Source organism: Trachypithecus francoisi, unplaced genomic scaffold (assembly GCF_009764315.1).
Source record: "Trachypithecus francoisi isolate TF-2019V2 unplaced genomic scaffold, Tfra_2.0 Lachesis_group0, whole genome shotgun sequence".
In the NCBI taxonomy this organism is placed as follows: domain Eukaryota; kingdom Metazoa; phylum Chordata; class Mammalia; order Primates; family Cercopithecidae; genus Trachypithecus; species Trachypithecus francoisi.
In genome coordinates, this window is record NW_022681453.1 from 40,172,519 (window position 1) to 40,196,514 (window position 23,996).

The following is a 23,996-nucleotide window of genomic DNA, read 5'->3' on the forward strand; positions in this document are numbered from 1 at the left end:
TTCCCAGGGGAATTAACAGTATGCGATACACAACTGGATGGAGTAGGGTGCTTGAGAAAAAGAAGATTCAAGGATCAAATGGAAATTCTGAAAAATTCTGAAAACCTGAATGGTGGGATGGTTAACCAACATGTGGTCAGCAGAAAAGAAAGAGAATGGAGAGAAATCGGCTCAGTCACTGAAGAATCAGTACTGCATTTAAAGTGCCTGTGGACTTCCTTAGCTTTCAGATATGTGTCCAGAACTCAGAAGAGAGCTGAAGGCTGGAGATGGAGACTTGCAAATGATTTTAGCAGAGTAATGGAGCCACCATAGGAGAAGGTGAAGTCACTGCGGGTAGAATTCAACAGCACCCTGTTCAGGGTATTCAGTGCAGGCTGACTTGTGCTAGGCTCCAACCCAGGGGCTAAGGACAAGGCATCCGGGACGAAAACTCTGCCCTCATGAAGTTTACATCCTAGTGGGAGAAGACAAGCCAATGGTGGTAATGCTATGGAGAAAATAAAACAGGGTCAGGGGCTCGGGGTGTGTGTGTCAGGTCGCTTGTGCCATTTCATAACAGTGGTCAGGGAACATAGGATGGTTTGGCTGTGTCTCCACCCAAAATCTCATCTTGAATTGTGATCTCCATAATCCCCATATATGTCAAGGGCAGGACCAGGTGGAGGTAACTGGATCATAGGGGTGGCTTCCCCCACCCTGTTTTCATAATAGTGAGTGAGTCTCATGAGATGTGATGACTTTATAAGCTTCTGGCCTGTCCCCTGCTTGCACTCAATTGGTCCTGCTGCCCTGTGAAGAAGGTGCCTGCTTCTCCTTTGGCTTCTACCATGATTGTAAGTTTCCTGAGGCCTCCACAGCAATGTGGAACAGTGAGTCAACTAAACCTCTTTCCTTTGTAAGTTACCAAGTCTTGGGTAACTCTTCATAGCAGTGTGAGAACGGACTAATACAGAAGGTCTGAGAAGGTGACGTGAGCAGAGGCCTGAAGGACAGCAAAGAGCAGGGCAAGCACTGATGGAGGCGAGAGCACTCTATGCAGTAGGGGGCGTCAGTGGCTAAGGTCCCTGCTTGGGATGATGGCGAAAGAGCAAGGGGACAGGTAAGCAGAAGGGCATGGCAGGAGGGAGAGTGACAAGTGAGAAAAGGGTCCTGGGTGGGGCAGGAAGAGCTGCAAAGCTTTATGGATTACTGTAAGCCCTTTGACTTTTGCTCTGGGGACAGGGGTGGGAGGTGGTTACAGATGACTCCAAGATTTTGGGGCTGGGCAACTGGAAGGATAGACTTGCTCTTAACTGCTTTTATCCGAGATACAGACAGAAGGAAGCAAGTGTGGGAAGGCAGTTGAGGAGGTAGCTCAGTACACGTTGAGTCTAGTTGTGTATTACATTGGACATCCATGGAGACAAAGGGGAAGGAGCACTGGATCTAAGAGTGTAAGGTTTTGGGAGCCACCAAAATTCAGGTGGACGTGAAAGCACCCTGGTGTAAATGGCGCAAAGAAGAGGCCTGAGGCCTGAGTCTTGTGGGAAAAAACTCAGAGGGAAGGTGGTCGCCATAAGATCAAAAGGAAGTAGTTAGAGACATATAACCCAGAGTGGCTGCCAAGAATCAAGACAGGATAGTTTTAAATATCCAGAAAAGGGGAGAAAAATTCTTCAGCCTGTACCCCCAATCTAAAATTACCTCCCTCAAATGCTGAAATCCTTAGCCATACAGTCTAATTTTTTAACCAAATAAGGACTTATTGGAGTTGACTATTAAAAATACTAATAACTTTACTGAGTAGTTTTCCAACTCATCCAGTGGGGGGAATGACTTTAGGTTTCCGGCTTCCCAACATGGAATTCAGACAAGCTGCTCCAGAGACTGTTTGTTGGGGTGTGGGAATGGGGAGGGGTTGGTAGCTGGGGAGCATGGTAATGACAGTATTAGTAGTTTACACTTAGGAAGCTCCTTATACCAGCTGGCACCTGTTAGGTGTTGTACATCATGTCTCTCATTTAATCCTCAGAACCACCCTGTGAGATATAGCCTATGACTATCCCATTTTACAATGAAGGTGAGGCTTGGTGCAGCTAGGTGGCTTGCTCATCAGCACACAGTAGGCTGGAAGGTAGGACAGGCCAGGAGGTAGGACGCCAAAGGAGAGTTTTAAGTAGCAAGAGGCCTTTGCATGCTATGGAACTCAAAAACGGATGTCATCTTGCCAGCTGGACATTGGCTATGCTGCAGGGAAGGCTGCCTTGGAGGGCTTTCCTGACAACCTCACCAGTCTCTAGAATGTTGCTTACCTGGGGGGAAAAGTCACTAACGAACTTCTAGAACACAATGTGTTTATAACCTCAAGGGGGAGAGGAGCACCTTATATAAAGGTAATGGATTCCCAGAGAAGTAGAAAAAGTTCAATAAAAATTATGAGATGATTGATCGGGCAAAATGAATTCATATGTACAATATTGGAACTCATTATAATTTCTAAATTAACAGCCATTTCTATTAAAGATCTGGACACTGTGGCAATAATGTATTTCATTTGATGATCGACCTTCAGAGAACAAAAATGTGTAAATCAATAGTAAGATATAGTTTGTGTCTCCATTAAAGTTACTATAATCTTAAGCTACTAGTCTTAAAAGATTGTGTTATCTGTAGTATTGACATTTTAGACGAGTCCTTGAAAGTGTTGTTCCTAAACGTAAACTAATTTTAGACCTGTTTAAAAAGAAACTCTCTTGATACTGTTTCTACCAGTGTGCAGTATTCACAATTTAGACCACAGGTCCAGGTTTAACACCTTGAAAACAGATACCAGGTAACAATAGCACAGTTGCAGCACACCTATGAAAACAGACACATGATTTCATTCTGCTAAGGTCTGCCAAAAGCACTCTTGTTATGCCAGTATAACGCTCTCTTCACATCCCATAATGAAAGTGAAAATGTTTTGAAAGACTCCACCTCCCCCACCCCCAACTTTTTTGGGTCTCCAGCAAAGAAAATGGCAGCAAGTGACAATTCTTATAGACGGGTGCTATAAGAACCCAAAAGGAAACAAGAGCTTGTCTTCACCAAAAAAGATATCACTTTTTAAAAAAAATCTTGCAATCATTTTACGCAAAGCCTTTTAAAACCAGGTTTGTGTGTACCAAGCAAACTTCTCAGAACACTGTCACACATTTCTTCCTAACACTTAGCCAGAGCAGACACGGTTTCATCAAAATTTCCAAATGCTCTTGGGACAACCTTGAGGTGTCATCATTGGGCACCCACTGCAGGGCAGACACTAAGAAGGAGCTTTGCATTCATTCGTGTATTCATTCATCAACAATTTCTGGTATTCTTACTAGAGACCAGGCATAGTTCTAGGTCCAAAATGTCCAAACACAAAAAGCCACTGCTCTTTTATCCTTAACTGAGGGAGGTGTTGAGGAGCTGGGGAGACAGACGGAAAGTAAACAAATTCATATATAATAGAATCCGGCTGCATTAAGCATTAGGAAGAAAAAGAAGGAAAGGCAGGAGAATACAAATCGATGGAGCAAGGTTTCTATTTTAGATACGGTAGTCAGGGGGCCTTTCTGAAAAGATGGCACCTGGGTTGTACCCTGAGAAAGCCATAATCCACCCCCTTCCTGACAAGGTGAGCTGCAGTTCATTACTGAATCTCCACCACATAGCAAGTGTGTGGCTCCACCGCAGGTGTTCAGGAAATACCTGCCCAGTGGATGAGGAAGAACTGGAAGAGGAGTCCACGGCAGCAGCGGCCGGACACGGGGTGGGGGCGCCCGACGTACAGTAATCATTGCACCACCGCACACCTCCCAAGGGATGGGCAACTTTTCCGAGCGCTGTCACAGCTGAGGTCGTGTCCTGAGCTCTCAGGCGCCCCGCGGGGTAAGCAGGACACCCCTCTCCCTGCAGTGGGGACGCGGCCACCCCCACCCAGCTCGCCCACCCTCTCCCACGGCCCGGCCAGCACGCCGCGTTCCGCTCGGAAGCGAACAAGGGAGAGAAAGTGTTGCCGAAACTTTTCGGGCTGCGCTGTCCTCCCCCGGCCCGGAGGCGAGGCCGCCCAACAGCCGCCCGGCGCGGCCCGAAACTGGCTTCCGACCCGGCGGGGCGAGTACCGGGGCGCGCAGGCGGACGCGCGGCGGGGCCGGGATCTGCGCCGCAGCGGAGCGGGGCCGGGGCGAGGGGCCGCGCCGAGACAAAGCAGCGGTAGCAGCAGGACCCGGGTCGGGGCCGTGCGCAGCAAGCCCCGCGCCCCCTCACCTGTCGAGCCAGAAGGTCCAGGGCGAGTGCAGCGGGACCGCGCCCGGCTCGGGGTGCAGCGCCGACAGCTGCTGCAGGCCGAGCGGCGGCTCGGGGGCGGCGGCGGCGGCGGCTGCGCGGGACCCCGGCGGCTCCCGGGCCCCGGCGGGGGGCGCGGCGGCCGGGGGCAGCGCCATTTTCTCCGCCCCGCCTGCGAGGCCGGCGGACGCGCGGACCGCGGGGCGAGCGCGGCTGAGTCACCCCCGGCCCGCGCCCCGCCCCGCCCCGCCCCGCCCCGCCCCGGGCCCGCTGCCTGCCGCCAGCCGCGCCGCCTTCAGGGCCTGGGAGCAGCGCGGAGGGGCCGTGGGAGGCACGGCCGGGCCGGGGCCGCCGAACAAAGACAGGCCCACGAAGGGATGGGGGGCCGATCCTGCACAGGCGCGGGCCCCGCGTGGGGGACCGACGGCCCGGCCTGAAGTGGCGGCCGGGGACGGGCTAGTGGGCCCACGGGGGTGAGAGGGACCTGGGAACGGTCTGCAGGCGGGCTCTGCAGCCATGCCAAAGGGCAGCGGGATGGAGCCGCAGGCTAGAGACAGATGGAGGGATGTATGGGCCAGGGGATGGAGCCCCAGACCCACGTGGTGCAAGGGAAGGAGGGATGGACAGACATACCAGCAGTCAGAAGGATGGAGGGAAGGCTGGCAGATGGCGGGAGGAGGGAAGGAGGGATGGAGGGCAGATGGAAGCACAGTTGGGTGTGACAGATAGATGGAGAGGGGAACCGATGGCCAAATGGATAAAGAGATTCCAGTGCCCGCGAGTACAGAACAAAGGGCGAGATAGAAGAACGAACAGGAGAACCATTGACTGGGGCATGAGGCTGGAGCAGGTGGGCTTTGCATTCCTTTTAGTGAGAGCATACTTCCGAACTCCACTGATTTGAAAGGGCCAGAGCCCCCATCCCAACCTCTGGAGCTACCATGTGACCACAGTGAGGGCCTCAAGCCGGCTTAACGTGTGGCTAACTTCAGAGAACATTTCCCAAAATCAGCCGAAGTATCCAGACCTGCCCTAAAGCACCTGTGAGTGGGGAGGAGGAAAGTGGGCAGCTCTGAACACAGCGCTCTGCTTCCTGTACCTCTGAGCACTCAGGAAATCCCTTAGGTGGTGAGATTCCTGAGCCCAAAGTAGGAGGGACCCTCCTAACACTGCCTCTCCCCAGGTCTCTGTCACTTTCTTTTTCAAAAGGAAAGCAAAGGCATGAGGCATGTGAACACACATGTCGCAACCAGCATGGACATCCTCTTTACACTTGAATTTCTAGATAGTTCCTCTCTGGCCTTGAACAGTGAAGGCCATGGGGTTCCATCTCCTCACTGACTTTCTACCTGGCCTAGCATGTGTTCTGTTCATGCCTTGAGCATTCGCTGGGATGGAAGAGCTACAAAACAAGATGAGTTCAGGGGCTTCACAGCATCATAATAGACTGTTATGAATCCCAGAGTAGATGCCCTCCCTAAAAGGCAATTAAGGTCACATAAAGTGACAATAAAAAAAACAAGACTGCTGCTTTGTGACCACTGCTTTAAATTTAGCTTCTATACAACATACAATGTTGGAAGCAATGACAGAGTTTATAAAATCTGTCCAACACTAAAACGGAGGAGAGTGCTTTTGGTTAGATGCATTTATCTTGTTGCTTAATATCTCCTTTCATTTTTCCAAGAAGGGTGGAAATGGCATTGTTTAAACTGCTCTGAGCACTTTACCCTTAATAACTCATTTAATCCTTACAATAAGCCAATGAGGAAGATACTATTAACCCATTTTGCAGATGAGAAACAGAGATAAGATTAAGATAACCCCAAGGTCACATAGCTAGTAAGTGGGAGAGCTGGGATTTGAACATAGATATTCCCACTCCAGAGTCTAGACTTTCAACTGCCAGACTCTCTGCCTCTCTACAAGGAACACTAACAAGTCCACATAGTAAAAACAAGCTGTGCCTAGTATGTCTCCCTCCCTCCCGAGACTATCAATCTTCCTTCCCAGAGGAAACCACTGGCAACAGTTTCCTTCCAGAAAAATGCAAGTATGCTCATGCAAGCACATATCTAGATTCATTAAGTTATAAATCTGTATTTTTTATAACTGAAATAGAAGCATTCAATACCAATGCTGCACCTTATTTTACTTAACATTATATCCTTGAAGATTTTTCCATATCAAAACATATAGATCTACTTTATCTTAAGGGCTGCAAAGTAATTCATTGTAAAGAAGTAATATAATTTAATTCACTAGCCTCCAACATTTATGTGGTTTCTAGACATTTTCTTATATAAATAATCTTACCATAAGTATTTTTATATTTATGTCTTTCTTCATCTGCACAAGCTAATCTCAGAATAAGTTTGGAGAAGAATTGTTGGCTGCATTTAAAAATTTGATACACATTGCCAAATTGCTTTGCAAAGTGGTTACATGAATTTATATATAGCTGATTTATAAATAATGGTTGATTCTGAAAATTTATATTTACAAAGTGACACATATCTATATAAAATTCCAAGGCATGGGTAGAGAGGAAGTTTTGCTTTCTAATGATTAAAACTAGTCAAACTGTCAAGTTTAGCTCCTTCCTTATGTCCTTTAACAATATCCTCAGCAAAAAAAGGGCTAGTCAAGAATTTTTATCTGCTGTTTCTGTAAAAGGAATGTGTACCACATGAAAAAATTCCCTCCAGAATTTAGAACTAGGAACAGTCTGGCAGTTTTTCTTTACTGAATAGCAATTATATACCTTTCTCTCTTTTTGCTTTGGCTTCCAGGCCGCTCATAATTACATTTGGTGCTCAATCACACCACCTAATAAAATATTAGCCAATGAAGAAGCATCACTATTTTTATATTTATTCCTATTTCTATTTTAAAGACCTAATAGCATATATGCACCTTACACTGAATCCCTCAAATTTATTTTGGAAGTAGGTGGTATATATGAATAGGTAAAATTTAAATGACCTTAAGATTAATAAAAGAGATAATACAAAATGGCTAAGGAGGGAACAATGGGCACAATTTTCATTCCCTTCCTGTTTGAAATATGTAAGAGACTTAATTATTTTTATTGCTCTTCAGAATCATTCTTAGAAGATAATAAATTGGGGAAATTTCTCTCATCTGGGAACTGGACGGCAGAAACTAGAATTTCAAGGTAGAAAGGGGATTCAGCAATCATCTAAGCAAACCCATCACTTTACAAATGAGGAAACTGAGGCCCAGAGAGGTGAGGTGACTTACCCGAGGCCACAGCTCTAGGAAATGACAGAGGCAGGACTAGAACGTGGGTAGCTTGAGGTCCGGACCAAGGTGCTCTCCCACTGCATGACACGCAACACAGACGACTTGGGGTGGCAGAAGAGAGGAAGAGAAGGTGACCCCACAGGCCCTAGCAATGAAAACAACAAGAAGGACTTGAGGCACTCATAAATAATTAAGCAATTAGCTGCAGCAGCTACTCCCCTCCCCTCCAGCATCCAGTCACCAAGGCAACTTGGGCAGGGTGCCTGCTGGTTGCCTAGTAACAGTGTGGTCTGCTCCCCTGACATGCTCCCTAGGCATCAAAGGATTTGAGAGCCGGGAAGAACCTTAGACAGGGATCACTGTTCCAACACCTTCATTTTCCAAATGAGAAAAGAAAGGCCCAGAGAAGCTGGGTAACCTGCCCAAGGTCACACAGCTATTCAGACACACAGACAGGCTCCATTCCCAGTTGCTTTCCATTGCACTAAGGCTGCCTCAGGGAGGCTGCAGATGGAGGAGAGGGGGAAATCTCTCTACAGTTCCTAGAAAAATGAGAAAGTCAGAGCAAGGAAGCAGGCAAGAGACAGAAACCTGAGCGCTCATATGCAATTAGCAGGAGCTGGTAATCCCATCAGCCCAACTTTCATCATCACCATGGCAACATGGGTGAGGTGGGTGCTGGTTGCCTAGCAACAAGTGGTCCTCTCTCTTCTACTCACATCCGCTCCCTGGGAGTCACAGGAACAGCAGAATGATGACGCTGGAAGGGAAGGCAGGGGTCCTAACTCAGTCTCCTCCTTTACTCAACGAGGAACCTGAGGTTCAGGGACACTGGAAGTCACACAGCCAGAGTTAGCTAGTGACATTCCCTCCATTGATGGCCTCTGTCTCAACACTTTGGGAAGGGAGCCTTCCACTCAATAAAGGCAGAAAATGGGAGGGAACTGGCCAGTGGTTCCCTCGAAAGGAGGGAACACACGGTCTCTAATGTCAGAAAACCTGGGTCAAAGCTAGTTCTCCCTAAACCTGGCAAGCTTCCTATCCTCTCTGTGCCTCAGTCTCCACATCTGAGGACTGGACATGCTACTGGTCTCTATCTCTTATCATTAGGACTAAATGAGAAAATGTACATGTCAAGTGTCTGGTATATAGTAAAGATACACTAAATGTCAGGCATTCATTCATTCCACACTCAATAAATATTTGTTGCATGTCTGCTATGCAAATGCCAGTGCTCTAAGCTCTCCAGGTTCATTAGCAATACAGACAAAAGAAATCCCTGTCTCAGGGAGCCTACATTCCAATAGAATGTGTGTGTGTGTGTGTGTGTGTGTGTGTGTGTGTATTTAAGTGTTTGTTGAATGGATGAGGGAACTCATTGGCAATATGCTGTTTATGTTGCTGGGCTCCTTCTCTAAGACTGAGAAGTTTCCTGTTTACAGGGTGTGATACTATAAATATGCAGGCCTGTCTTTTATGTGGGAACTCCGTTTTCCTTTCAACAGCAAAAGAAAAAGGAAGGCAATGACCACTAGATGGCAGTCTTCAGTTCCCGTAGGTACAGGGCACAGGAAGGGTCTGGCCTGGGGCACAGGCCCTGACTGGAGCTTCCAACAAAGGTGTGTTGCAGCTGGTCAGTCCTAGAGCAACGGCTTGGAGAGGTAGGGGAGACTTGAAACTGTCCTGGGATACTCACGGGTCAGGGGAGGCTGCGGTGTGGTTCAAGAGTGATTGCTTCAGAGTGAGACTGATCCCTGCTCTAACCAAGATGCTGCCATGGGTAAACCCTATGACTCTGGGAAGTTATTAACCTTGCTGAGCTCTAGATTCCTCATCTGGGGTACAGAGATAACAAGAGCGCCCTCAAGGGACTGCTCTGAGCCATGTATAAGAAAACATTGTCTATAAAGCACCTTGCAAGTTGCACATAGAAAAAGCTCAACTAGTGTTATTAATCCCTAGATTCCCAAAGACCTCTGAAGGTCTTTTAGGGGCCAGGCCAAGCCTCTCTTGTTCAGAGCTGCTAATGGAAGAGAAAGGAGTAAAGGAAATAGCATGTGTTAAGCATTTGCAGTGAGGACACTGAGGTCCATGTGGTCACTAAGCCTGGAAAATGTGGCCTTGAGGTTTGGTTGTGCCACTCTCCACATCCATCCACCTATCAGACATTGAGTTCTCTCGTCCTGATCTGCCTGCACTCCATGTGTTGGTCTTCTTTCTTCTTTTCTTGTTCTCTATTATCATTATTGTTATTTTTTTGAGACAGAGTCTTGCTCTGTTGCCCAGGCTGGAGTGGAGTGGCACAATCTTGGCTCACTGCAGCCTCGACCTCCCAGGCTCAAGCAATCCTCCCATCTCGGCTTCCCCAGTAGCTACAGGCACATGCCACCATGCCCTGCTAATTTTAAATTTTTTTGTAGAGACGGAGTTTCACCATGTTGTTCAGGCTGGTCTTGAACTCCTGGCCTCAAGTGATCCTCCCACATCAGCCTCCCGAAGTGGTGGAATTACAGACGTGAGCCACCATGCCCAGCCTGCTCTTCCTTCTTTATTCCCACTGGTGCCAACCACTCCCAGTCCTTACTCCTGAGTCAGCCAAGCATGGTCTGGAGGACTGCAACAACCTTCTAACGGGTCTCCCTGCTTCTAACACCCAACCCTCTCATCTCCTGCCAGACAGCAGCCTGAACAACAGCCCTCAAACACTGGTTTGCTTCTGCCTGCTCTCAGAAAAAAACCCAGACTTTCTGGTGGCCAACAGTACTCGGCATCTTCTGGATCCTTCCTGCCTTTCCAAACCCATGGCTGAGCTCTCCCCCTGCCTCAAAGCTTCTCTGTGGCTACAGGGCATCTGCACATGCTGTTCTTTCTCCTGAACTGCTAGTCCCTCTGCTTGGCATGGCTGACTCCTTCTCCTGCCTTAGGCCTCCACTCTAAAGCAGGTCTTCTCCCCTTCCTCATTATTTTTTTCAGGGCATGTGTCAGCTGCACACATCTACTGCTGATCTTCCGAACCAGAATATCCAGTCCAAGTGGAGAGGGCCAGGCCTCTCTTGTCCACCTTTGTCCACCCAGTGCCTAGTGCAGGGCCTGTCCAAGGCTGGCACACCAGCAACATCTATTAAGGAAACAAACTGGGTATACATCAGATATTGGTTGAAAGGAAGAGTCTGTGACTTTGTCTCCTAATTTCTTGTCTTTCTCCCTGCCAATGTATCTTTCTTATGGACAGCATGTTGGTCTTCCTAAAAAGCACTTTTGTCCTATTACTTCTTTGTTCAAAAGCCCTAAAGTGCTGCCTGTTTCTCACAGGCTGAGGTCTGAAATCTGGAATCTAGCCTTTGAAATCGTCTACACCTTGACCCCCTTTTCCAAATGCATTTGCAAGTATATTTCCAAATATATTTAGAGAGATATAATTATACACTATATTTACATATACTTGGAATATATATGTTAAATCTATATATTTGGAGATACAGCTATACATGGAAATATATATATTCCAAACAGATTTGTCCCTATTTCTTGGTGCATTTTCAGCTCTGCCACAACATGAGCTCCCGAAGACAGGCCTGGGCCCACCCCCTCCACCACTGTCTTCTGGGTTCCTAGCACAGTGTCTGGCACACGGGAGATCCAGCTTTACTGAATCAATGATGGTCTTACTCCCCACTTGGTAAACACACCGTATGTACTCATATCTTCACACTTTTGCCTTAGACCTTTCTTCTCTCCTCTGACCATCTAAATTGTCTAACCATCCTTTAAGGGCCAGGCCAAGTCCCCTCACAGGAAATAAGTCACCAAACACACTCCAGATAGGGACAGGAGATTCACAGAGTCCCAGAGATACAGCTGGGCAGTGCCCAAACTACTTTCCCAGGAGGAAATCCCTTATCCTGGCAAAAAGAGCACTGGGAAGTAACCAAGCTCTTCCCTGATTTAAGAAAAGTCCCAATGATTTCAAATATATAGGATTTGTGGCCAGTCTAAGAGCTCTGATTAAAGGACCTTTGTTGTAGTCACACAGAATTCCGCTGATTGGAGGAATAATGATTCGTATAACCAACTCCTCCTGTTGGGCACTTAGATTATTACCAATGATTGTGGCTATCATGTGCAACCCTGTAATGAACACTGTCAATCACTGGCTTCTTATCAAAGAGTTGTTCTGAACATTACTGGCCAGCCAATCAATCAGAGATACAAAGATGGCTTACATCAGAAACTGTACTGAAGGGGTGATCTGGCAGGCCTCAAATTTGTCTTCAGCAATTTTTAAGAGGGGAAACAATGAGCAGTAGAGAGGCAAGTGATCAGAGGAAAGTCCAAAAACATATGCTTGAATGTGCGCATGGTAGATACGCAAGGAGCAGGTCCTGGAGCACTGCCTGTTCCACAGGATTTCAGCAACCATCCTGGAGGACTCTAATCCCCACTGTGGGCAGATAACAGCTAGCCTAGTGGGATAAATCAACAGCAAGCAAGTCATTACTTTACATCTAAGAAGCTGCTTTAAGGACAGAATATTGTTTGGGGCTTTCAGTTATGGTTCACAGATCATTTAGGGGAACATTTTGTAAGCCAGTTCTCTGAGGAAGTGTACTGTGCTTTCCAAAGCTTTATTTTAAGCTGAAATAATCATATTTATGACATAAGAAATCCTGATACAGAAAATATAAGCTGACTTGGCAAAATATTAGGACGTGATGAGTCAGGCTGCAAAAAGACCACCTGTACCATCTTTCCCTGTACCATATTTAACCCAAGCTTCCTGAGGGGTTGGGACCTCACCTTTGAGGTCCTCAGAGACTGTTATAAAGTACTGCTCATGTGCTGGAAACTCAATAAATATCTGAATAATGAATCCTTCTGTGATTTAAAAACATTCATTAAAGTATAGCCTGAAATATTTTATAAGTCATTTACTTCTTAAGAGCTAAGTACACTAAAGTTTGAGAAGCCATTATCAACTGATGAACAATTAGTAAAGGAAAATAAAGCAATTTTTGAAATGAAGCTGCATTATTTGTTTTCTAAAAAAAATCATAATTGCATGACATTTTTAGAACTGTACTGTGCAAAATGATCCATTAGGAAACATGAGGACACGTGCAGTGTTTAGGCCAATGAGATCCCTTCAGTTACTGAATCTCTTTTCCTTTACCAACAGCAGGAATTGCATACTCACAATACAGAAAGATCCTGTTAATTTGTCAGTCTTTTCCTGTTCATTCTTATTAGTTACATATTATCTACATAATGGCACGTTGCACCTTATGGTATTTGCTTTAAAATTTTCTTAGTGTTTGTGGTAAGATAGTATCTTATTCCCAGAGGCTAAAAATATGCACACATTGATCATATTACGTCATCATTACAAAAGACAAGCTCTCACGAAGGCTATGATGAACATGGTACCCCTCAGATGACTTTATGCAAGTATTTGATGTCACAAATATATACTGTGGTTGACAATTATCTTGGAGATAGCTGAGTTACTTTTGTCCTTTCAAAACCTACCAGGTCACTCAAAAATACACTGTGAATTATCCTAAATTTGGGATGAGTCCCTATCATTCCTAAAGTGCCTAAGGGTCATGTCTGCTTGCCTTATTGGACTAAAATATTTTATAACATATGAAACATAAATTTGTAAATTAAATGCAGTATCGTGTTTTTCATAGTTTGCAAAAGCACAGTTAATGATGCAAATAATTTCCTATTTTTCATTCTGAGGGAAAATCATTAATAAAACCGTACTCCTTATTAGAATTGAAATTCAGCAGTAAGAGGGCACAAGCCACCCATAATGGCAAGATATAAATTAGCAGTGAAAAAAACAAGCCAACTGATTATAACGTCCGGATGGAAATGAGTAACTGAATCATTCTTTGTCAAATCAAATAGCATCTTCATAAGTTGTTGCATCATCTCTGTTGATTCAATTTAACTGGAAGATATCAGAACATGACTATGACCTGCACAAGTATCTTCATTTCTCGTGCTCATTAGTATTTGGTCTATGAGTCCTCTCCTTTTATTTTGAAGATGAATTCACCTCTAAAATCGTTTTTTGGTTTCTAATCCTCAACATCATCCCATGTTAAAAAGAAAACTGGCCCCAGGCTGGAATGAAATTATTGGAATTAAGAAACTGGGGCCCCAGTGTTTGGTCAAATCTTTTATCAAAGGAAGAATTCAAGCACTTCTTTTACCAGGCAAGCTGGTAAGTACAAGTTGTCATGGAAACAGGATGTATTCAAATTATATGAGGAATGACGTTCCTCATCTAACTAGGTGTTCATCTCATCTAAATGGGGAGAAATTGGTGTAGCTGAAATCCATTATATTTCTTTCAAATCTGCATTAAAAACAATCATTTCCTTTATTTTATATAGGAGTACACAGGCACAGAGCCTCACTCTCATAAAATGAAGAATTAAAATTACTTGCAAAAGAATTGGTGCGTAAATAAAAAGACATAAAATGAAAATAGAATCCCATGATATAAATCTATTGACGTACAGTGAAGGGTGGGAGAATGGAAATCAGATAATATAATACCTCCATCTATCATGGGACATATTTTCTTCAATAGCATTAGTAACTAGTTTTTCTACAGAATGATCCAGGCCAGAGCAGTTCTCTGCAAGTTGAGGAGACTTGCTAATAGGTGTAATGTCACCACCCTGATAACAGCAGAGCACCCTGTGAATCCACAGATTCCTAACAAAGAAAGGCAATACTGTGCTAAGCAGGTACTTCCCACTCCTCAATAAGGCAACCGTTGAAAAACACATGGCACAAACTAATTTTGTGGGGAGGGTATTACAGCACGGAGGGCCCATGAAGTCACAGCTCTACTTAAGAGGCAGCCTGAAGTTCTTTCTGGATCAAAGTAACCTAGGAGAACATCTTTTCATTTTTACTTTTTCAACTGAAGATCATTTCTCTACCTCCCTCCAAAAAATAAGAAGAAAACATTTTCATGTTTTGCTGGTTAAAATGCTGAGGTTTCAATGAAACTCTTGTCTGAGCACTTAAAATAATAATAATTCAAATAAAAATACCAATAGCTCCAAAATCTACGAAGAAATTTTTTAATTCAACAATAAGAAAATGAACACCGTGGCCGGGCGCGGTGGCTCAAGCCTGTAATCCCAGCACTTTGGGAGGCCGAGACGGGCGGATCACGAGGTCAGGAGATCGAGACCATCCTGGCTAACACGGTGAAACCCGTCTCTACTAAAAATACAAAAAAACTAGCCGGGCGAGGTGGCGGGCGCTGTAGTCCCAGCTACTCGGGAGGCTGAGGCAGGAGAATGGCGTAAACCCGGGAGGCGGAGCTTGCAGTGAGCTGAGATCTGGCCACTGCACTCCAGTCCGGGAGACAGAGCGAGACTCCGCCTCAAAAAAAAAAAAAAAAAAAAAAAAAAAAAAACAAAAAAAAAAAAAAAGAAAATGAACACCGTGATTTTAAAATTGGACAAAAGACCTGAGCAAACATCTTGCTGATGATATACAGATGGCAAATAAGCACCATGAAAAGATGATTAATATCATATGTCACTGGAGACTGCAAATTAAAACAATGAGATGCCACTATACACCTATTAGAATGTCTGAATCCTAAAACGTTGGCAACACCAAATGCTGGTGAGGATGTGGAGCAACAGGAACTGTCATTCATTGCTAATAAGAATGTAAAATAGTACAGCCACTTTGAAAGACCGTTTGGCAGTTTATTACAAAACTAAACATACTTTTACCATACAATCCAGCAATTATACTCCTTCGTATTTACCCAATTGAGTTGAAAACTTATGTCCACAAAAAAAAAAAAAAAAAACCCCACACAGAGATGGTTATGGCAGCTCCATTCATAAATGCCGTAATTTGAAAGGAGACTAGATGTCCTTTAGCAGTGAGTAGATCAGTAAACCATGGTACTTCCAGACAATGGAGTATTATTCACTGCTAAAAAGCAATGAGCTATTATGCCACGAAAAGACATCGGGGAAACTTGAATGCATATTACTATGTGAAAGAAGCCAATCTGAAAAGCTACATACTGTATGATTCCAACTAATACAACATTCTAGAAAAGGCAAAACTATGGAGACAGTTAAAGGATCAGTGGTTGTCAGGGGTTCAGGTGTAGAAGAGGAAGGAATGAATAGGCAGAGCAAAGATTTTTATGAAAATAACACTACTCTGAATGATACACTAATGGTAGATACATGTCATTGGACACTCATCAAAACCCATAGAATGTACAAATCCAAGAGTGAGCCCTAATGTAAACTACGGACTCTGGTTGATAATGATGTGTCAATGTAGGCTCCTTGATTATAAAAACGCACCCATCTGGTGTGGGATGTTGATAATGGAGAAGGCTATGCATACGTGAGGATGGGATACATGGAAAACTCCTTGTACCCTCCACTCAATTTTGCTGTGAACCTGAAACTGCTCTACAAAAGAAAGTCTATTAAAGAAAAATATCAACAGCAACAACAGCTACCATTTTGTGAATCCTTAACTATTCTCATCTAATCCACATATCAACCTGATGAGATATTAATAAGTATGATTATCATCTCCCACTTTACACACTGGAGGCTCAAAATGGTTAAATAACATTCCCATCATCACCCAGCAAGAGGTATGGAGTTCAAACCCTAAGTCTGCCTGTGCTCCTAATAGTTGCAACTTCAGGAAACTTTAGGAAACGTTTCAATTCTCCGAAGTCATCTCTATCATCTGGAAAATGAGGTGAGTCTTTGACTTATGAAAATATTCAAGTTATGCCCTAAATGTTCAAAACAGAGCACTGTGGCAGAAGGTGCTTGAATATCTGGTGTACAAAACATATGGCCACCTACTAAATAAACAATTTAGAACCTGCAAAATATCACAGTTCAACTACAAATTAATAGCTCTCTAATTTTTACCGTAAAGTTGGTTGAGTCACCTGCTTTTGGAGAGTGGCTGTTCATGAGGAATAAACCCTTGGATTCAAGAATCTCCATGAACTCTAATCACAAAAATCATGAAGAAAATCACACCAAGGCAGGGCATAATCAAACTGCTACAGTGCAGAAAAAAAGATACATTATATATAGAGGAACAAAGTAAGAATTAGGCTGGGTGTGGCGGCTCACATCTATAAACCCAGCACTTTGGGAGGCTAAGGCAGGGGGATTGCTTGAGGCCAGGAGTTCAAGACCAGCCTAGGTAGCATAGCGAGAACTCTCATCTCTACCAAAAAAACAAAACAAAAAAAAAAAAACACACACACACATACACACACAAAACAGAGATATTTTTTCATAGGAAATGATACAACCAAGATGATAACAGAACAAACTCTTTAAAGTACTGAAAGAAAAAAAACCTGTCAGCCTAGAATTCTCTACTCAGTGAACTATCTATTCAAAAACGATGGAGAAGATTCTCTGCTAGGAAGATGGAATAAGACATGCTTTCTCAATTCCTCCCACAAAGTATAGGGAAAAACCCTGAACATTATATAAAATAAACATAAGAAGACTCTGAAAGAGGCCAAAAGGCGGCATAGCAGTTAGGTTAAGGAACAACATAGTAATAAGTTCCCTGGGTTTTCTTTTTGTCTCATATCTCTTAGACTCAGAGATGGAGAAGCTGGCAACCTGAAAATGCTAATGAGCATAGACAAGAAAAGTCTGGTTTCTCTAGCCAAAGGAGCAGCCTTGCAAGACAGAAAACTCTTAGACATAACTATGCCAGCCAAATGCAATAGAAAAAACTGTGATCCTTCCCCTACCTCAGCCAGCAAGGCCAAGTGAGAAGCTTAGACTTTTACCTTCACCAGGTAGAGTGGATTAAACAACAAGCAAATACACAACAGCAAAAAAAAAAAAGTGATGCAACAAAACGCTATTTATAAAAACTCACTTCAAATACAACAACGTGGGTAGATTGAAAGGGAAAAAAATGAAAAAAGAGATATCATGTAACAATAACCCAACAAAGTTAAGAGTATCTATATTAATAGCAAATAAAGCAGATTTTAGAGTAAAGTTAACCAGAGACAGAAAAGGACATTACATAATTACGAAAGAACCCTCCAGGAAGACATAATGATCCTACATACGTGTGCACCAAACAACACAGCCTCAAAATACACAAAGGAAAACTTCACAGACCTGAAAAGAGATACGCAATAGAAAATTATAGCTGGGAACTTCAACAGCCCACTCTCAACAATGGATAGAACTGCTAGATAAAACATCAGCAAGGGTATACAAGAAATGAACAACAAAATCAGACAACAGGATCTATTTGTCATATATAGCACTTTAGCAGAGCACAATTTTTTTTCAAGAGTTCATGGAATATTCATCATTCTGAACCATAAAACAAAACTTAACAAATGTAAAATAAATCAATACTAGAAAAAGAACCGGAAAATTTCCAAATGCCTGAAAATTAAACAGTATATATATGAGTTAAAAAGGAAGTCTCAAAGAAAATTCAAAGATACATAGACCTGGAATGAAAATGAAAATACAACATATTAAAGCATTCAGATGCAGCTAAAGCACTACTGAGAGGGAAACTCACAGCACTAAATGCTTACGTTAGAAAAGAGGAAAGGTCTCAAATCAACAGCCGAAATTCCTACATTAAGGAACTAGGAAAAGACATGCAAAGTAAACCCAAAGCAAGCATAAGGAAGAGAAAAATAAAAAGCAGAAATCAATAAAATCAAAACAGAAAAATAATAGAGAAAATCAATGAAACAAACAAAAAAACCCCCAGAAATATAGATGTTTTCAGATATGCAAGAGCTGAAAGTATCCACTACCATTTCTTACCAGTATAAGAAATGTCACAGGCTGGGAGTAGTTGCTCATGCCTGTAATCCCAGTACTTTGGGAGACCAAGGCCAGAGGATCACCTAAGGCCATGAGCCCCAGACCAGTATGGGCAACATGGTGAAACCCTGTCTCTACCAAAAAATTAAAAATATAGCCAGGTGTGGTGGCGCATGGCTGTAGTCCCAGCTACTCAAGAGGCTGAGGTGGAAGGATCACCTGAGCCTGAGAGGTTGAGGCTGCAGTGAGCCATGATGGCACCACTACACTCTAGCCTGGGTGACAGAGTGAGACCCTGTCTGAAAAAAAAAAAGAAATGTCATGAGAATTCCTTCAAGAAGAAGGAATATGATGCCAGAAGGGAATGTAGATTTACAGAAAGAAAGAAAGGGCACTGGACATGATAACCACATGGGTAAAACATAAGATAATTTTAGTATTTTTTAAATCTCTTTAAAAAATAATGGACTGTTTAAATAAAAATAGTAACAATGTACTATGGACTTTACAACATGAATAAAAGAAAAATCTATGACAATAATAGCACAGAAGTTGGCAGGGAGAAGTGAGAATATGCCACTGTAAATTGTTATACTGTATATGAAGAGGTATAATATCACTTGAAGGTAGACTGTGATAAGTTAAAAATGTACACTGTAAATCCTAAATAAAGCACTAAAATAACAAAGAATTATAGCTAATAATCCAACAAAAGAGATAAAAAGAAATCATAAGTAATATTTAATTAATCTAAAAGAAAGCATAAAAATAGGAAAAAGGAAGCAAAGAGCAGTTAAGACAAATAGAAAACAAAGAGCAAGATGACAGATTTAAATGTTACCATATTAACATTCACACTAAATGTACAGTTTAAATATTCCCAATTGAATTTCAGCCATTATTTGGTTGAATATAAAAGCAAGAACCAACAATAACGCTGCCTACAAGAAATGCACTTTAAATATAAAGGCAATAATAGATTAAAGTAAAGGACAGAGTGTGCATTTTTCTTTCTGCATGTAGTAGACACAAACATTCCATTTAACAGATATTGGCCAGTCATGGTGGCTCCTGCCTGCAATCCCAGCACTTTGGGAGGCCAAGGCAAGTGGATTGCTTGAGTCCAGGAGTTTGCGATCAGCCTGGGCAACATGGCAAAACACCGTCTCCACAAAAAATACAAAAATTAGCCGGGCATGGTGGTGCGCACCTGTAGCCACAGCTACTTAGGAAGCTAAGGTGGGAGGATCACCTGAGCCCAGGAGGCGGAGGTTACAACGAGCTGAGATCGTGCCACTACACTCCAGCCTGGATGATAGAGCAAGATCCTATCTCAAAAAAAAAAACAAAACAAAACAACCAAATATTTACTGATCACCTACTATTATCCAGGAATATACGAGAAAACTTGTTAAAGGAACAAAAGAATTGTGAAAATTCATTAAAAACCACACATCCCGGCCAGCCGTGGTGGCTCACGCCTGTAATCCCAGCACTATGGGAGACTGAGCTGGGCGGATCATGAGGTCAGGAGATCAAGACCATCCTGGCTTACATGGTGAAACCCCATCTCTACTAAAAAGACAAAAAATTAGCCAGGTGTGGTGGTATTCACCTGTAGTCCCAGCTACTTGGGAGGCTGAGCCAAGAGAATGGCTTGAAACCAGGAGGCTGAAGTTGCAGTGGGTGTGATTGCACCACTGTACTCAAGCCTGGGAAATAGAGTGAGACTCCATCTCAAATAAAATAAAATAAAAACAAAAAAACACATCCATGCACATACACATGCACACGCACACACACACACACACATCCTAGAATCCCAGGCATAGATTGTAAGCAAAATTAGAAGTTACATTGATCCTTAGCTTGATGTTATGAGCATATCCTACAATGAAATAATTTTTAAAGTAAAAAAAGAAGGTACATTTTGCTAATTCTAATCAAAAGAAAGTTGGAGAGGCTATATTAATATCACACTAAGTAAATTCCAGAGCAAAGAATATTATTTGGAATGAAGAAGGTTGATTAGTAATATAAATGAGTCAATTCATCAAGAGGATATAATCATTCTAAATATTTTTTTACTCCTGATAACAGAGCCCCAAGATACATGAAACAAAAACTGTTAGAAGGGCAGGGAGAAATACAAATCCAGAATTTTAGTCAAGAGATTTCAACACTCATCTCTCAATAATTGCTAGAACAAGCAGACAGAAATTTAGTAAGAATATAAAAGATTTCAACAACACTATCAACCATCTTGACCCAACTGACATTTATAAAACATTTCACCCAACAACCATACAAAACACATTCTTTTCAAGGGTACACGGAAAGTTTACCAAGATAGACCATATTCTGGGTCAAAAAGTCTTAATAAACGTAACAGAATTCAAGTCATACAAGTATGTTCTCTGATACAGTGGAATTTAAATAGAAATTAATAATAGCAAGATCTCTGGGAGTCCCTCAAATACTTATAAACTAAATAACACACTTCTCTATAACTCATGGATCAAAAAAGAAATCAAAAGGAACATTAGGAAGTATTCTGAAATGAATGAATATAAAAAAAATCTATCAAATTCATGAAATTCTACCAAAACAGTTCTTAGGGGAAAATTTCTAACACAAAAGCCCAAATAAAGATCTCAAATAGATGGACTCAGCTTCTGTGTTAAGAAACTAGAAAATAAAAGCAAATAGGATGCAAATTAAATAGATCAAAGGAGATAATAAATATCGGAGCAGTAACCAATGAAATAGAAAACAGAAAAACAGTAGAGAACATTAATGAAAGTAAAAATCTGGTTATTTGAGACTGAAAAAAATGATAAACTTCTGGCACAACTATTCAGGGAAAAATGTACCAATATCAGAAATGACACAGAAGATATCAATACTGATTTTATGTTATAGCTATGTAGAAGATAACAAGGGAATGCTATTAACAACTTATGCCAATGAACTTGTAACACAGATGAGACGGACAAATTCCTTTAAAGATATAAACCATCAAAATGTACCTGGTAAAATATATAACTTGAACAGCCATGTATCTATAAAATAAATGAAATATATAGTTAAAAACCTTCCCCCAAAGAAAACTCCATGCTCAAATAGTTTTACTAGTAAATTCCACCAAACATTAAAGAAAAAAATTCTACATAAACTTTTAAAAAACAATTGAAAAGGAGAGAATACATTCCAAGTCATTCTTTTAGATCACCTTCATCCTGAAGTAAAAACCAGACAAACCCAGTAAAAGAAAAAAAGAAAAACAGCTAGAGATCAATAACCCTCATGAATATAGATGTAAAAATTCAAAACAAAATTTTAGCAAGTATAATACAAGAATATACAAAAAGGATAGTAGTTCATGACCAAGTCATATTTATCTAAGGAATGCAAGGTTGGCTTAATATGTGAAAGTCAATCTAATTTAATTTTCTATTTAACAAACTAAAAATGTAAATCAGTGTGGTTATCTCAATAGATATATGGAAAGCATTTGTCAAAATCCAACATTCACTGCTGATTTTAAAACAAGCAAACAAACAAAAACCTCTCAGTAAAGTAGGAATGGAAGGGAACTTCCTCTCACCTATAAAAATCCACAGCTAACATCACGCTTCCTGGTGAAAAACTGAATAAAAACAATGCTTTCCTTTTAAAATGAGAGAAGAGACCAATAAGGTTAGCTCTTGTCACTTCTATTTAACATTGTATTAAAGGTCTAGCCAGTGCAACAAGGCAAGAAAAAGAAATAAAAAAGCATCTAGACTGAAAAAAAGGTAACATTATCTATTCTAGACAAGATGCACATCTATGTAGAAAACTTGATGGAATTTACCCCCAAAAAACTGAAATAAGTGAGTTTAGCAAAGTTTCAAAATATGAGGTCAATATACAAAAATCAATTATATTCTTTTTATGGTAATAGTGAACAATTAATTTAAAAAATACCATTCATAAAAGTATCAAAAATAAAAAATGTTGACAGATAATTCTGACACCAGATATACAAGAACTACACTGGGAAGTACAAAAGACTGCTAAGAGAAATAAAAGAAGAGCTAAAGAAATGAAGAGATATACCTTGTTTTTGTATAGGAAGATGCAGTATTGTTAAGATATCAATTCTCCCCAAACTGATCTAGACACAACCCCAATTAATATCCCAGTAGGCCTTATCGTAGAATTAGATAACTTGATTCTAAAACACATATCTATATGCTCATGACTGAGACCAGCCAAAACAACTAGAAAAAGAAGAACAATTTGGAAGAATAATGCTCCCTAATTTTAAGGCTTATTATAAAGCCACAATAATGAATACAGTGTGACATCAAGATAGATAGACACATAAATTCAACAGAATAAAGAGTCCATGAAGAGACCCACATGTATATGAACAATTTGTTTTTGACAAAGGTGCAATAAGTTTTTCAACAAGGGGTGCTGGAACAGTTGAAGATCCATATATTAAAAAAATGAATTTCAATCCATTGAAATTCAATCCACCTCATACCATTTACAGTATTAATCTGGAACATAAAACTAACTATAAAAAACCTAAAATCATAAAACTTCTAGAAGAAAACATAGGAGAAAATTTTCATGACCATGGTTTAGGCAAGAATTTCTCAGATATGACCTAAAAGCATCATTCATAAAATAATTCAAATTGATAAACTGAACTTCATCAAAATTAAAATCTCTGCTCTTCAAAAGACACTAATAAAAGAATAAAAAGACAAGCCACAAACCAGGGGCAAATGGGATTTCCAAATCTTGTATCTCAAAAAGAACTTCTTTCCAGAATGCATAAAGAACTCCCAAAAGTCAGTAATAAGAAAAATAAATGATTTATTGAAAAAATATGGCAGGTTCATCAGCAAAGAAGATAGGTGGATGGCAAATAAGCACATGAAAAAATGTCCAATATCATTGGTCATAATTGCCAAACCAGTAGAATTCTATTCCCAGCCAAACTATCAAGTATGAAGAAAGCAAAGTAAGAGCATTTTCAGATATGTAAAAAGTCTTAAAATATTCATCTCTGACTGGGCACGGTGGCTCATGCCTGTAATCCCAGCCCTTTGGGAGGCCAACGAGGGTGGATCACAAGGTCAGGAGTTTGAGGCCAGCCTGACAAACATGGTGAAACCCCATCTGTACTAAAAGTAGACAAATTAGTTGGTCATGGTGTCATGCACCTATAGTCCCAGCTACTCAGGAGGCTGAGGCAGGAGAACCACTTGAACCCTAGAGGTAGAAGGTGCAGTGAGCCGAGATTGCGCCACTGCACTCCGGTCTGGATGACAGAGCGAGACTCCATCTCAAAAAATAAAAATAAAAAATAAAAAATGTATGTCCAAAGCAGCTTTCTCAGGAAGCTACTAATGTATGTACACCACTTGAAATGAAACAAAATAATAAAATGAGAAAGAGAAAGATATGGGTTCATTCCAGGAAACAGGAAGTCTCACAAGGAGAGAAGAGAAGAGCATGCTTTGGAAGCCGTGCAGGGAGCTGTCCAGACCAGATGAAGTAAGAGAATGAAGG

At 41.7% G+C, this 23,996-nt stretch overlaps 1 protein-coding gene across 7 annotated transcripts in view; it reads right to left on the reverse strand.

Moving 5' to 3' along the window:
- The window catches only part of EIF4E3 (eukaryotic translation initiation factor 4E family member 3), a 73,904-nt gene that overhangs the window by 39,479 nt on the left and 10,429 nt on the right, over positions 1 to 23,996 (reverse strand). For 4 of the 7 annotated variants that reach the window (XM_033210451.1, XM_033210449.1, XM_033210450.1 and 1 more), the window contains one exon: positions 7,558 to 7,705. Coding sequence is in view for 2 of the 7 variants with exons in the window: in XM_033210447.1 (XP_033066338.1) it covers positions 4,276 to 4,451 (176 nt within the window). In the remaining 5 variants the exon portion in view is untranslated. Of the gene's footprint in view, positions 1 to 3,717; positions 3,882 to 4,275; positions 4,526 to 7,557; positions 7,706 to 23,996 lie in introns of those variants that run through there. The other 3 variants (XM_033210447.1, XM_033210452.1, XM_033210448.1) reach the window with 3 other exon arrangements.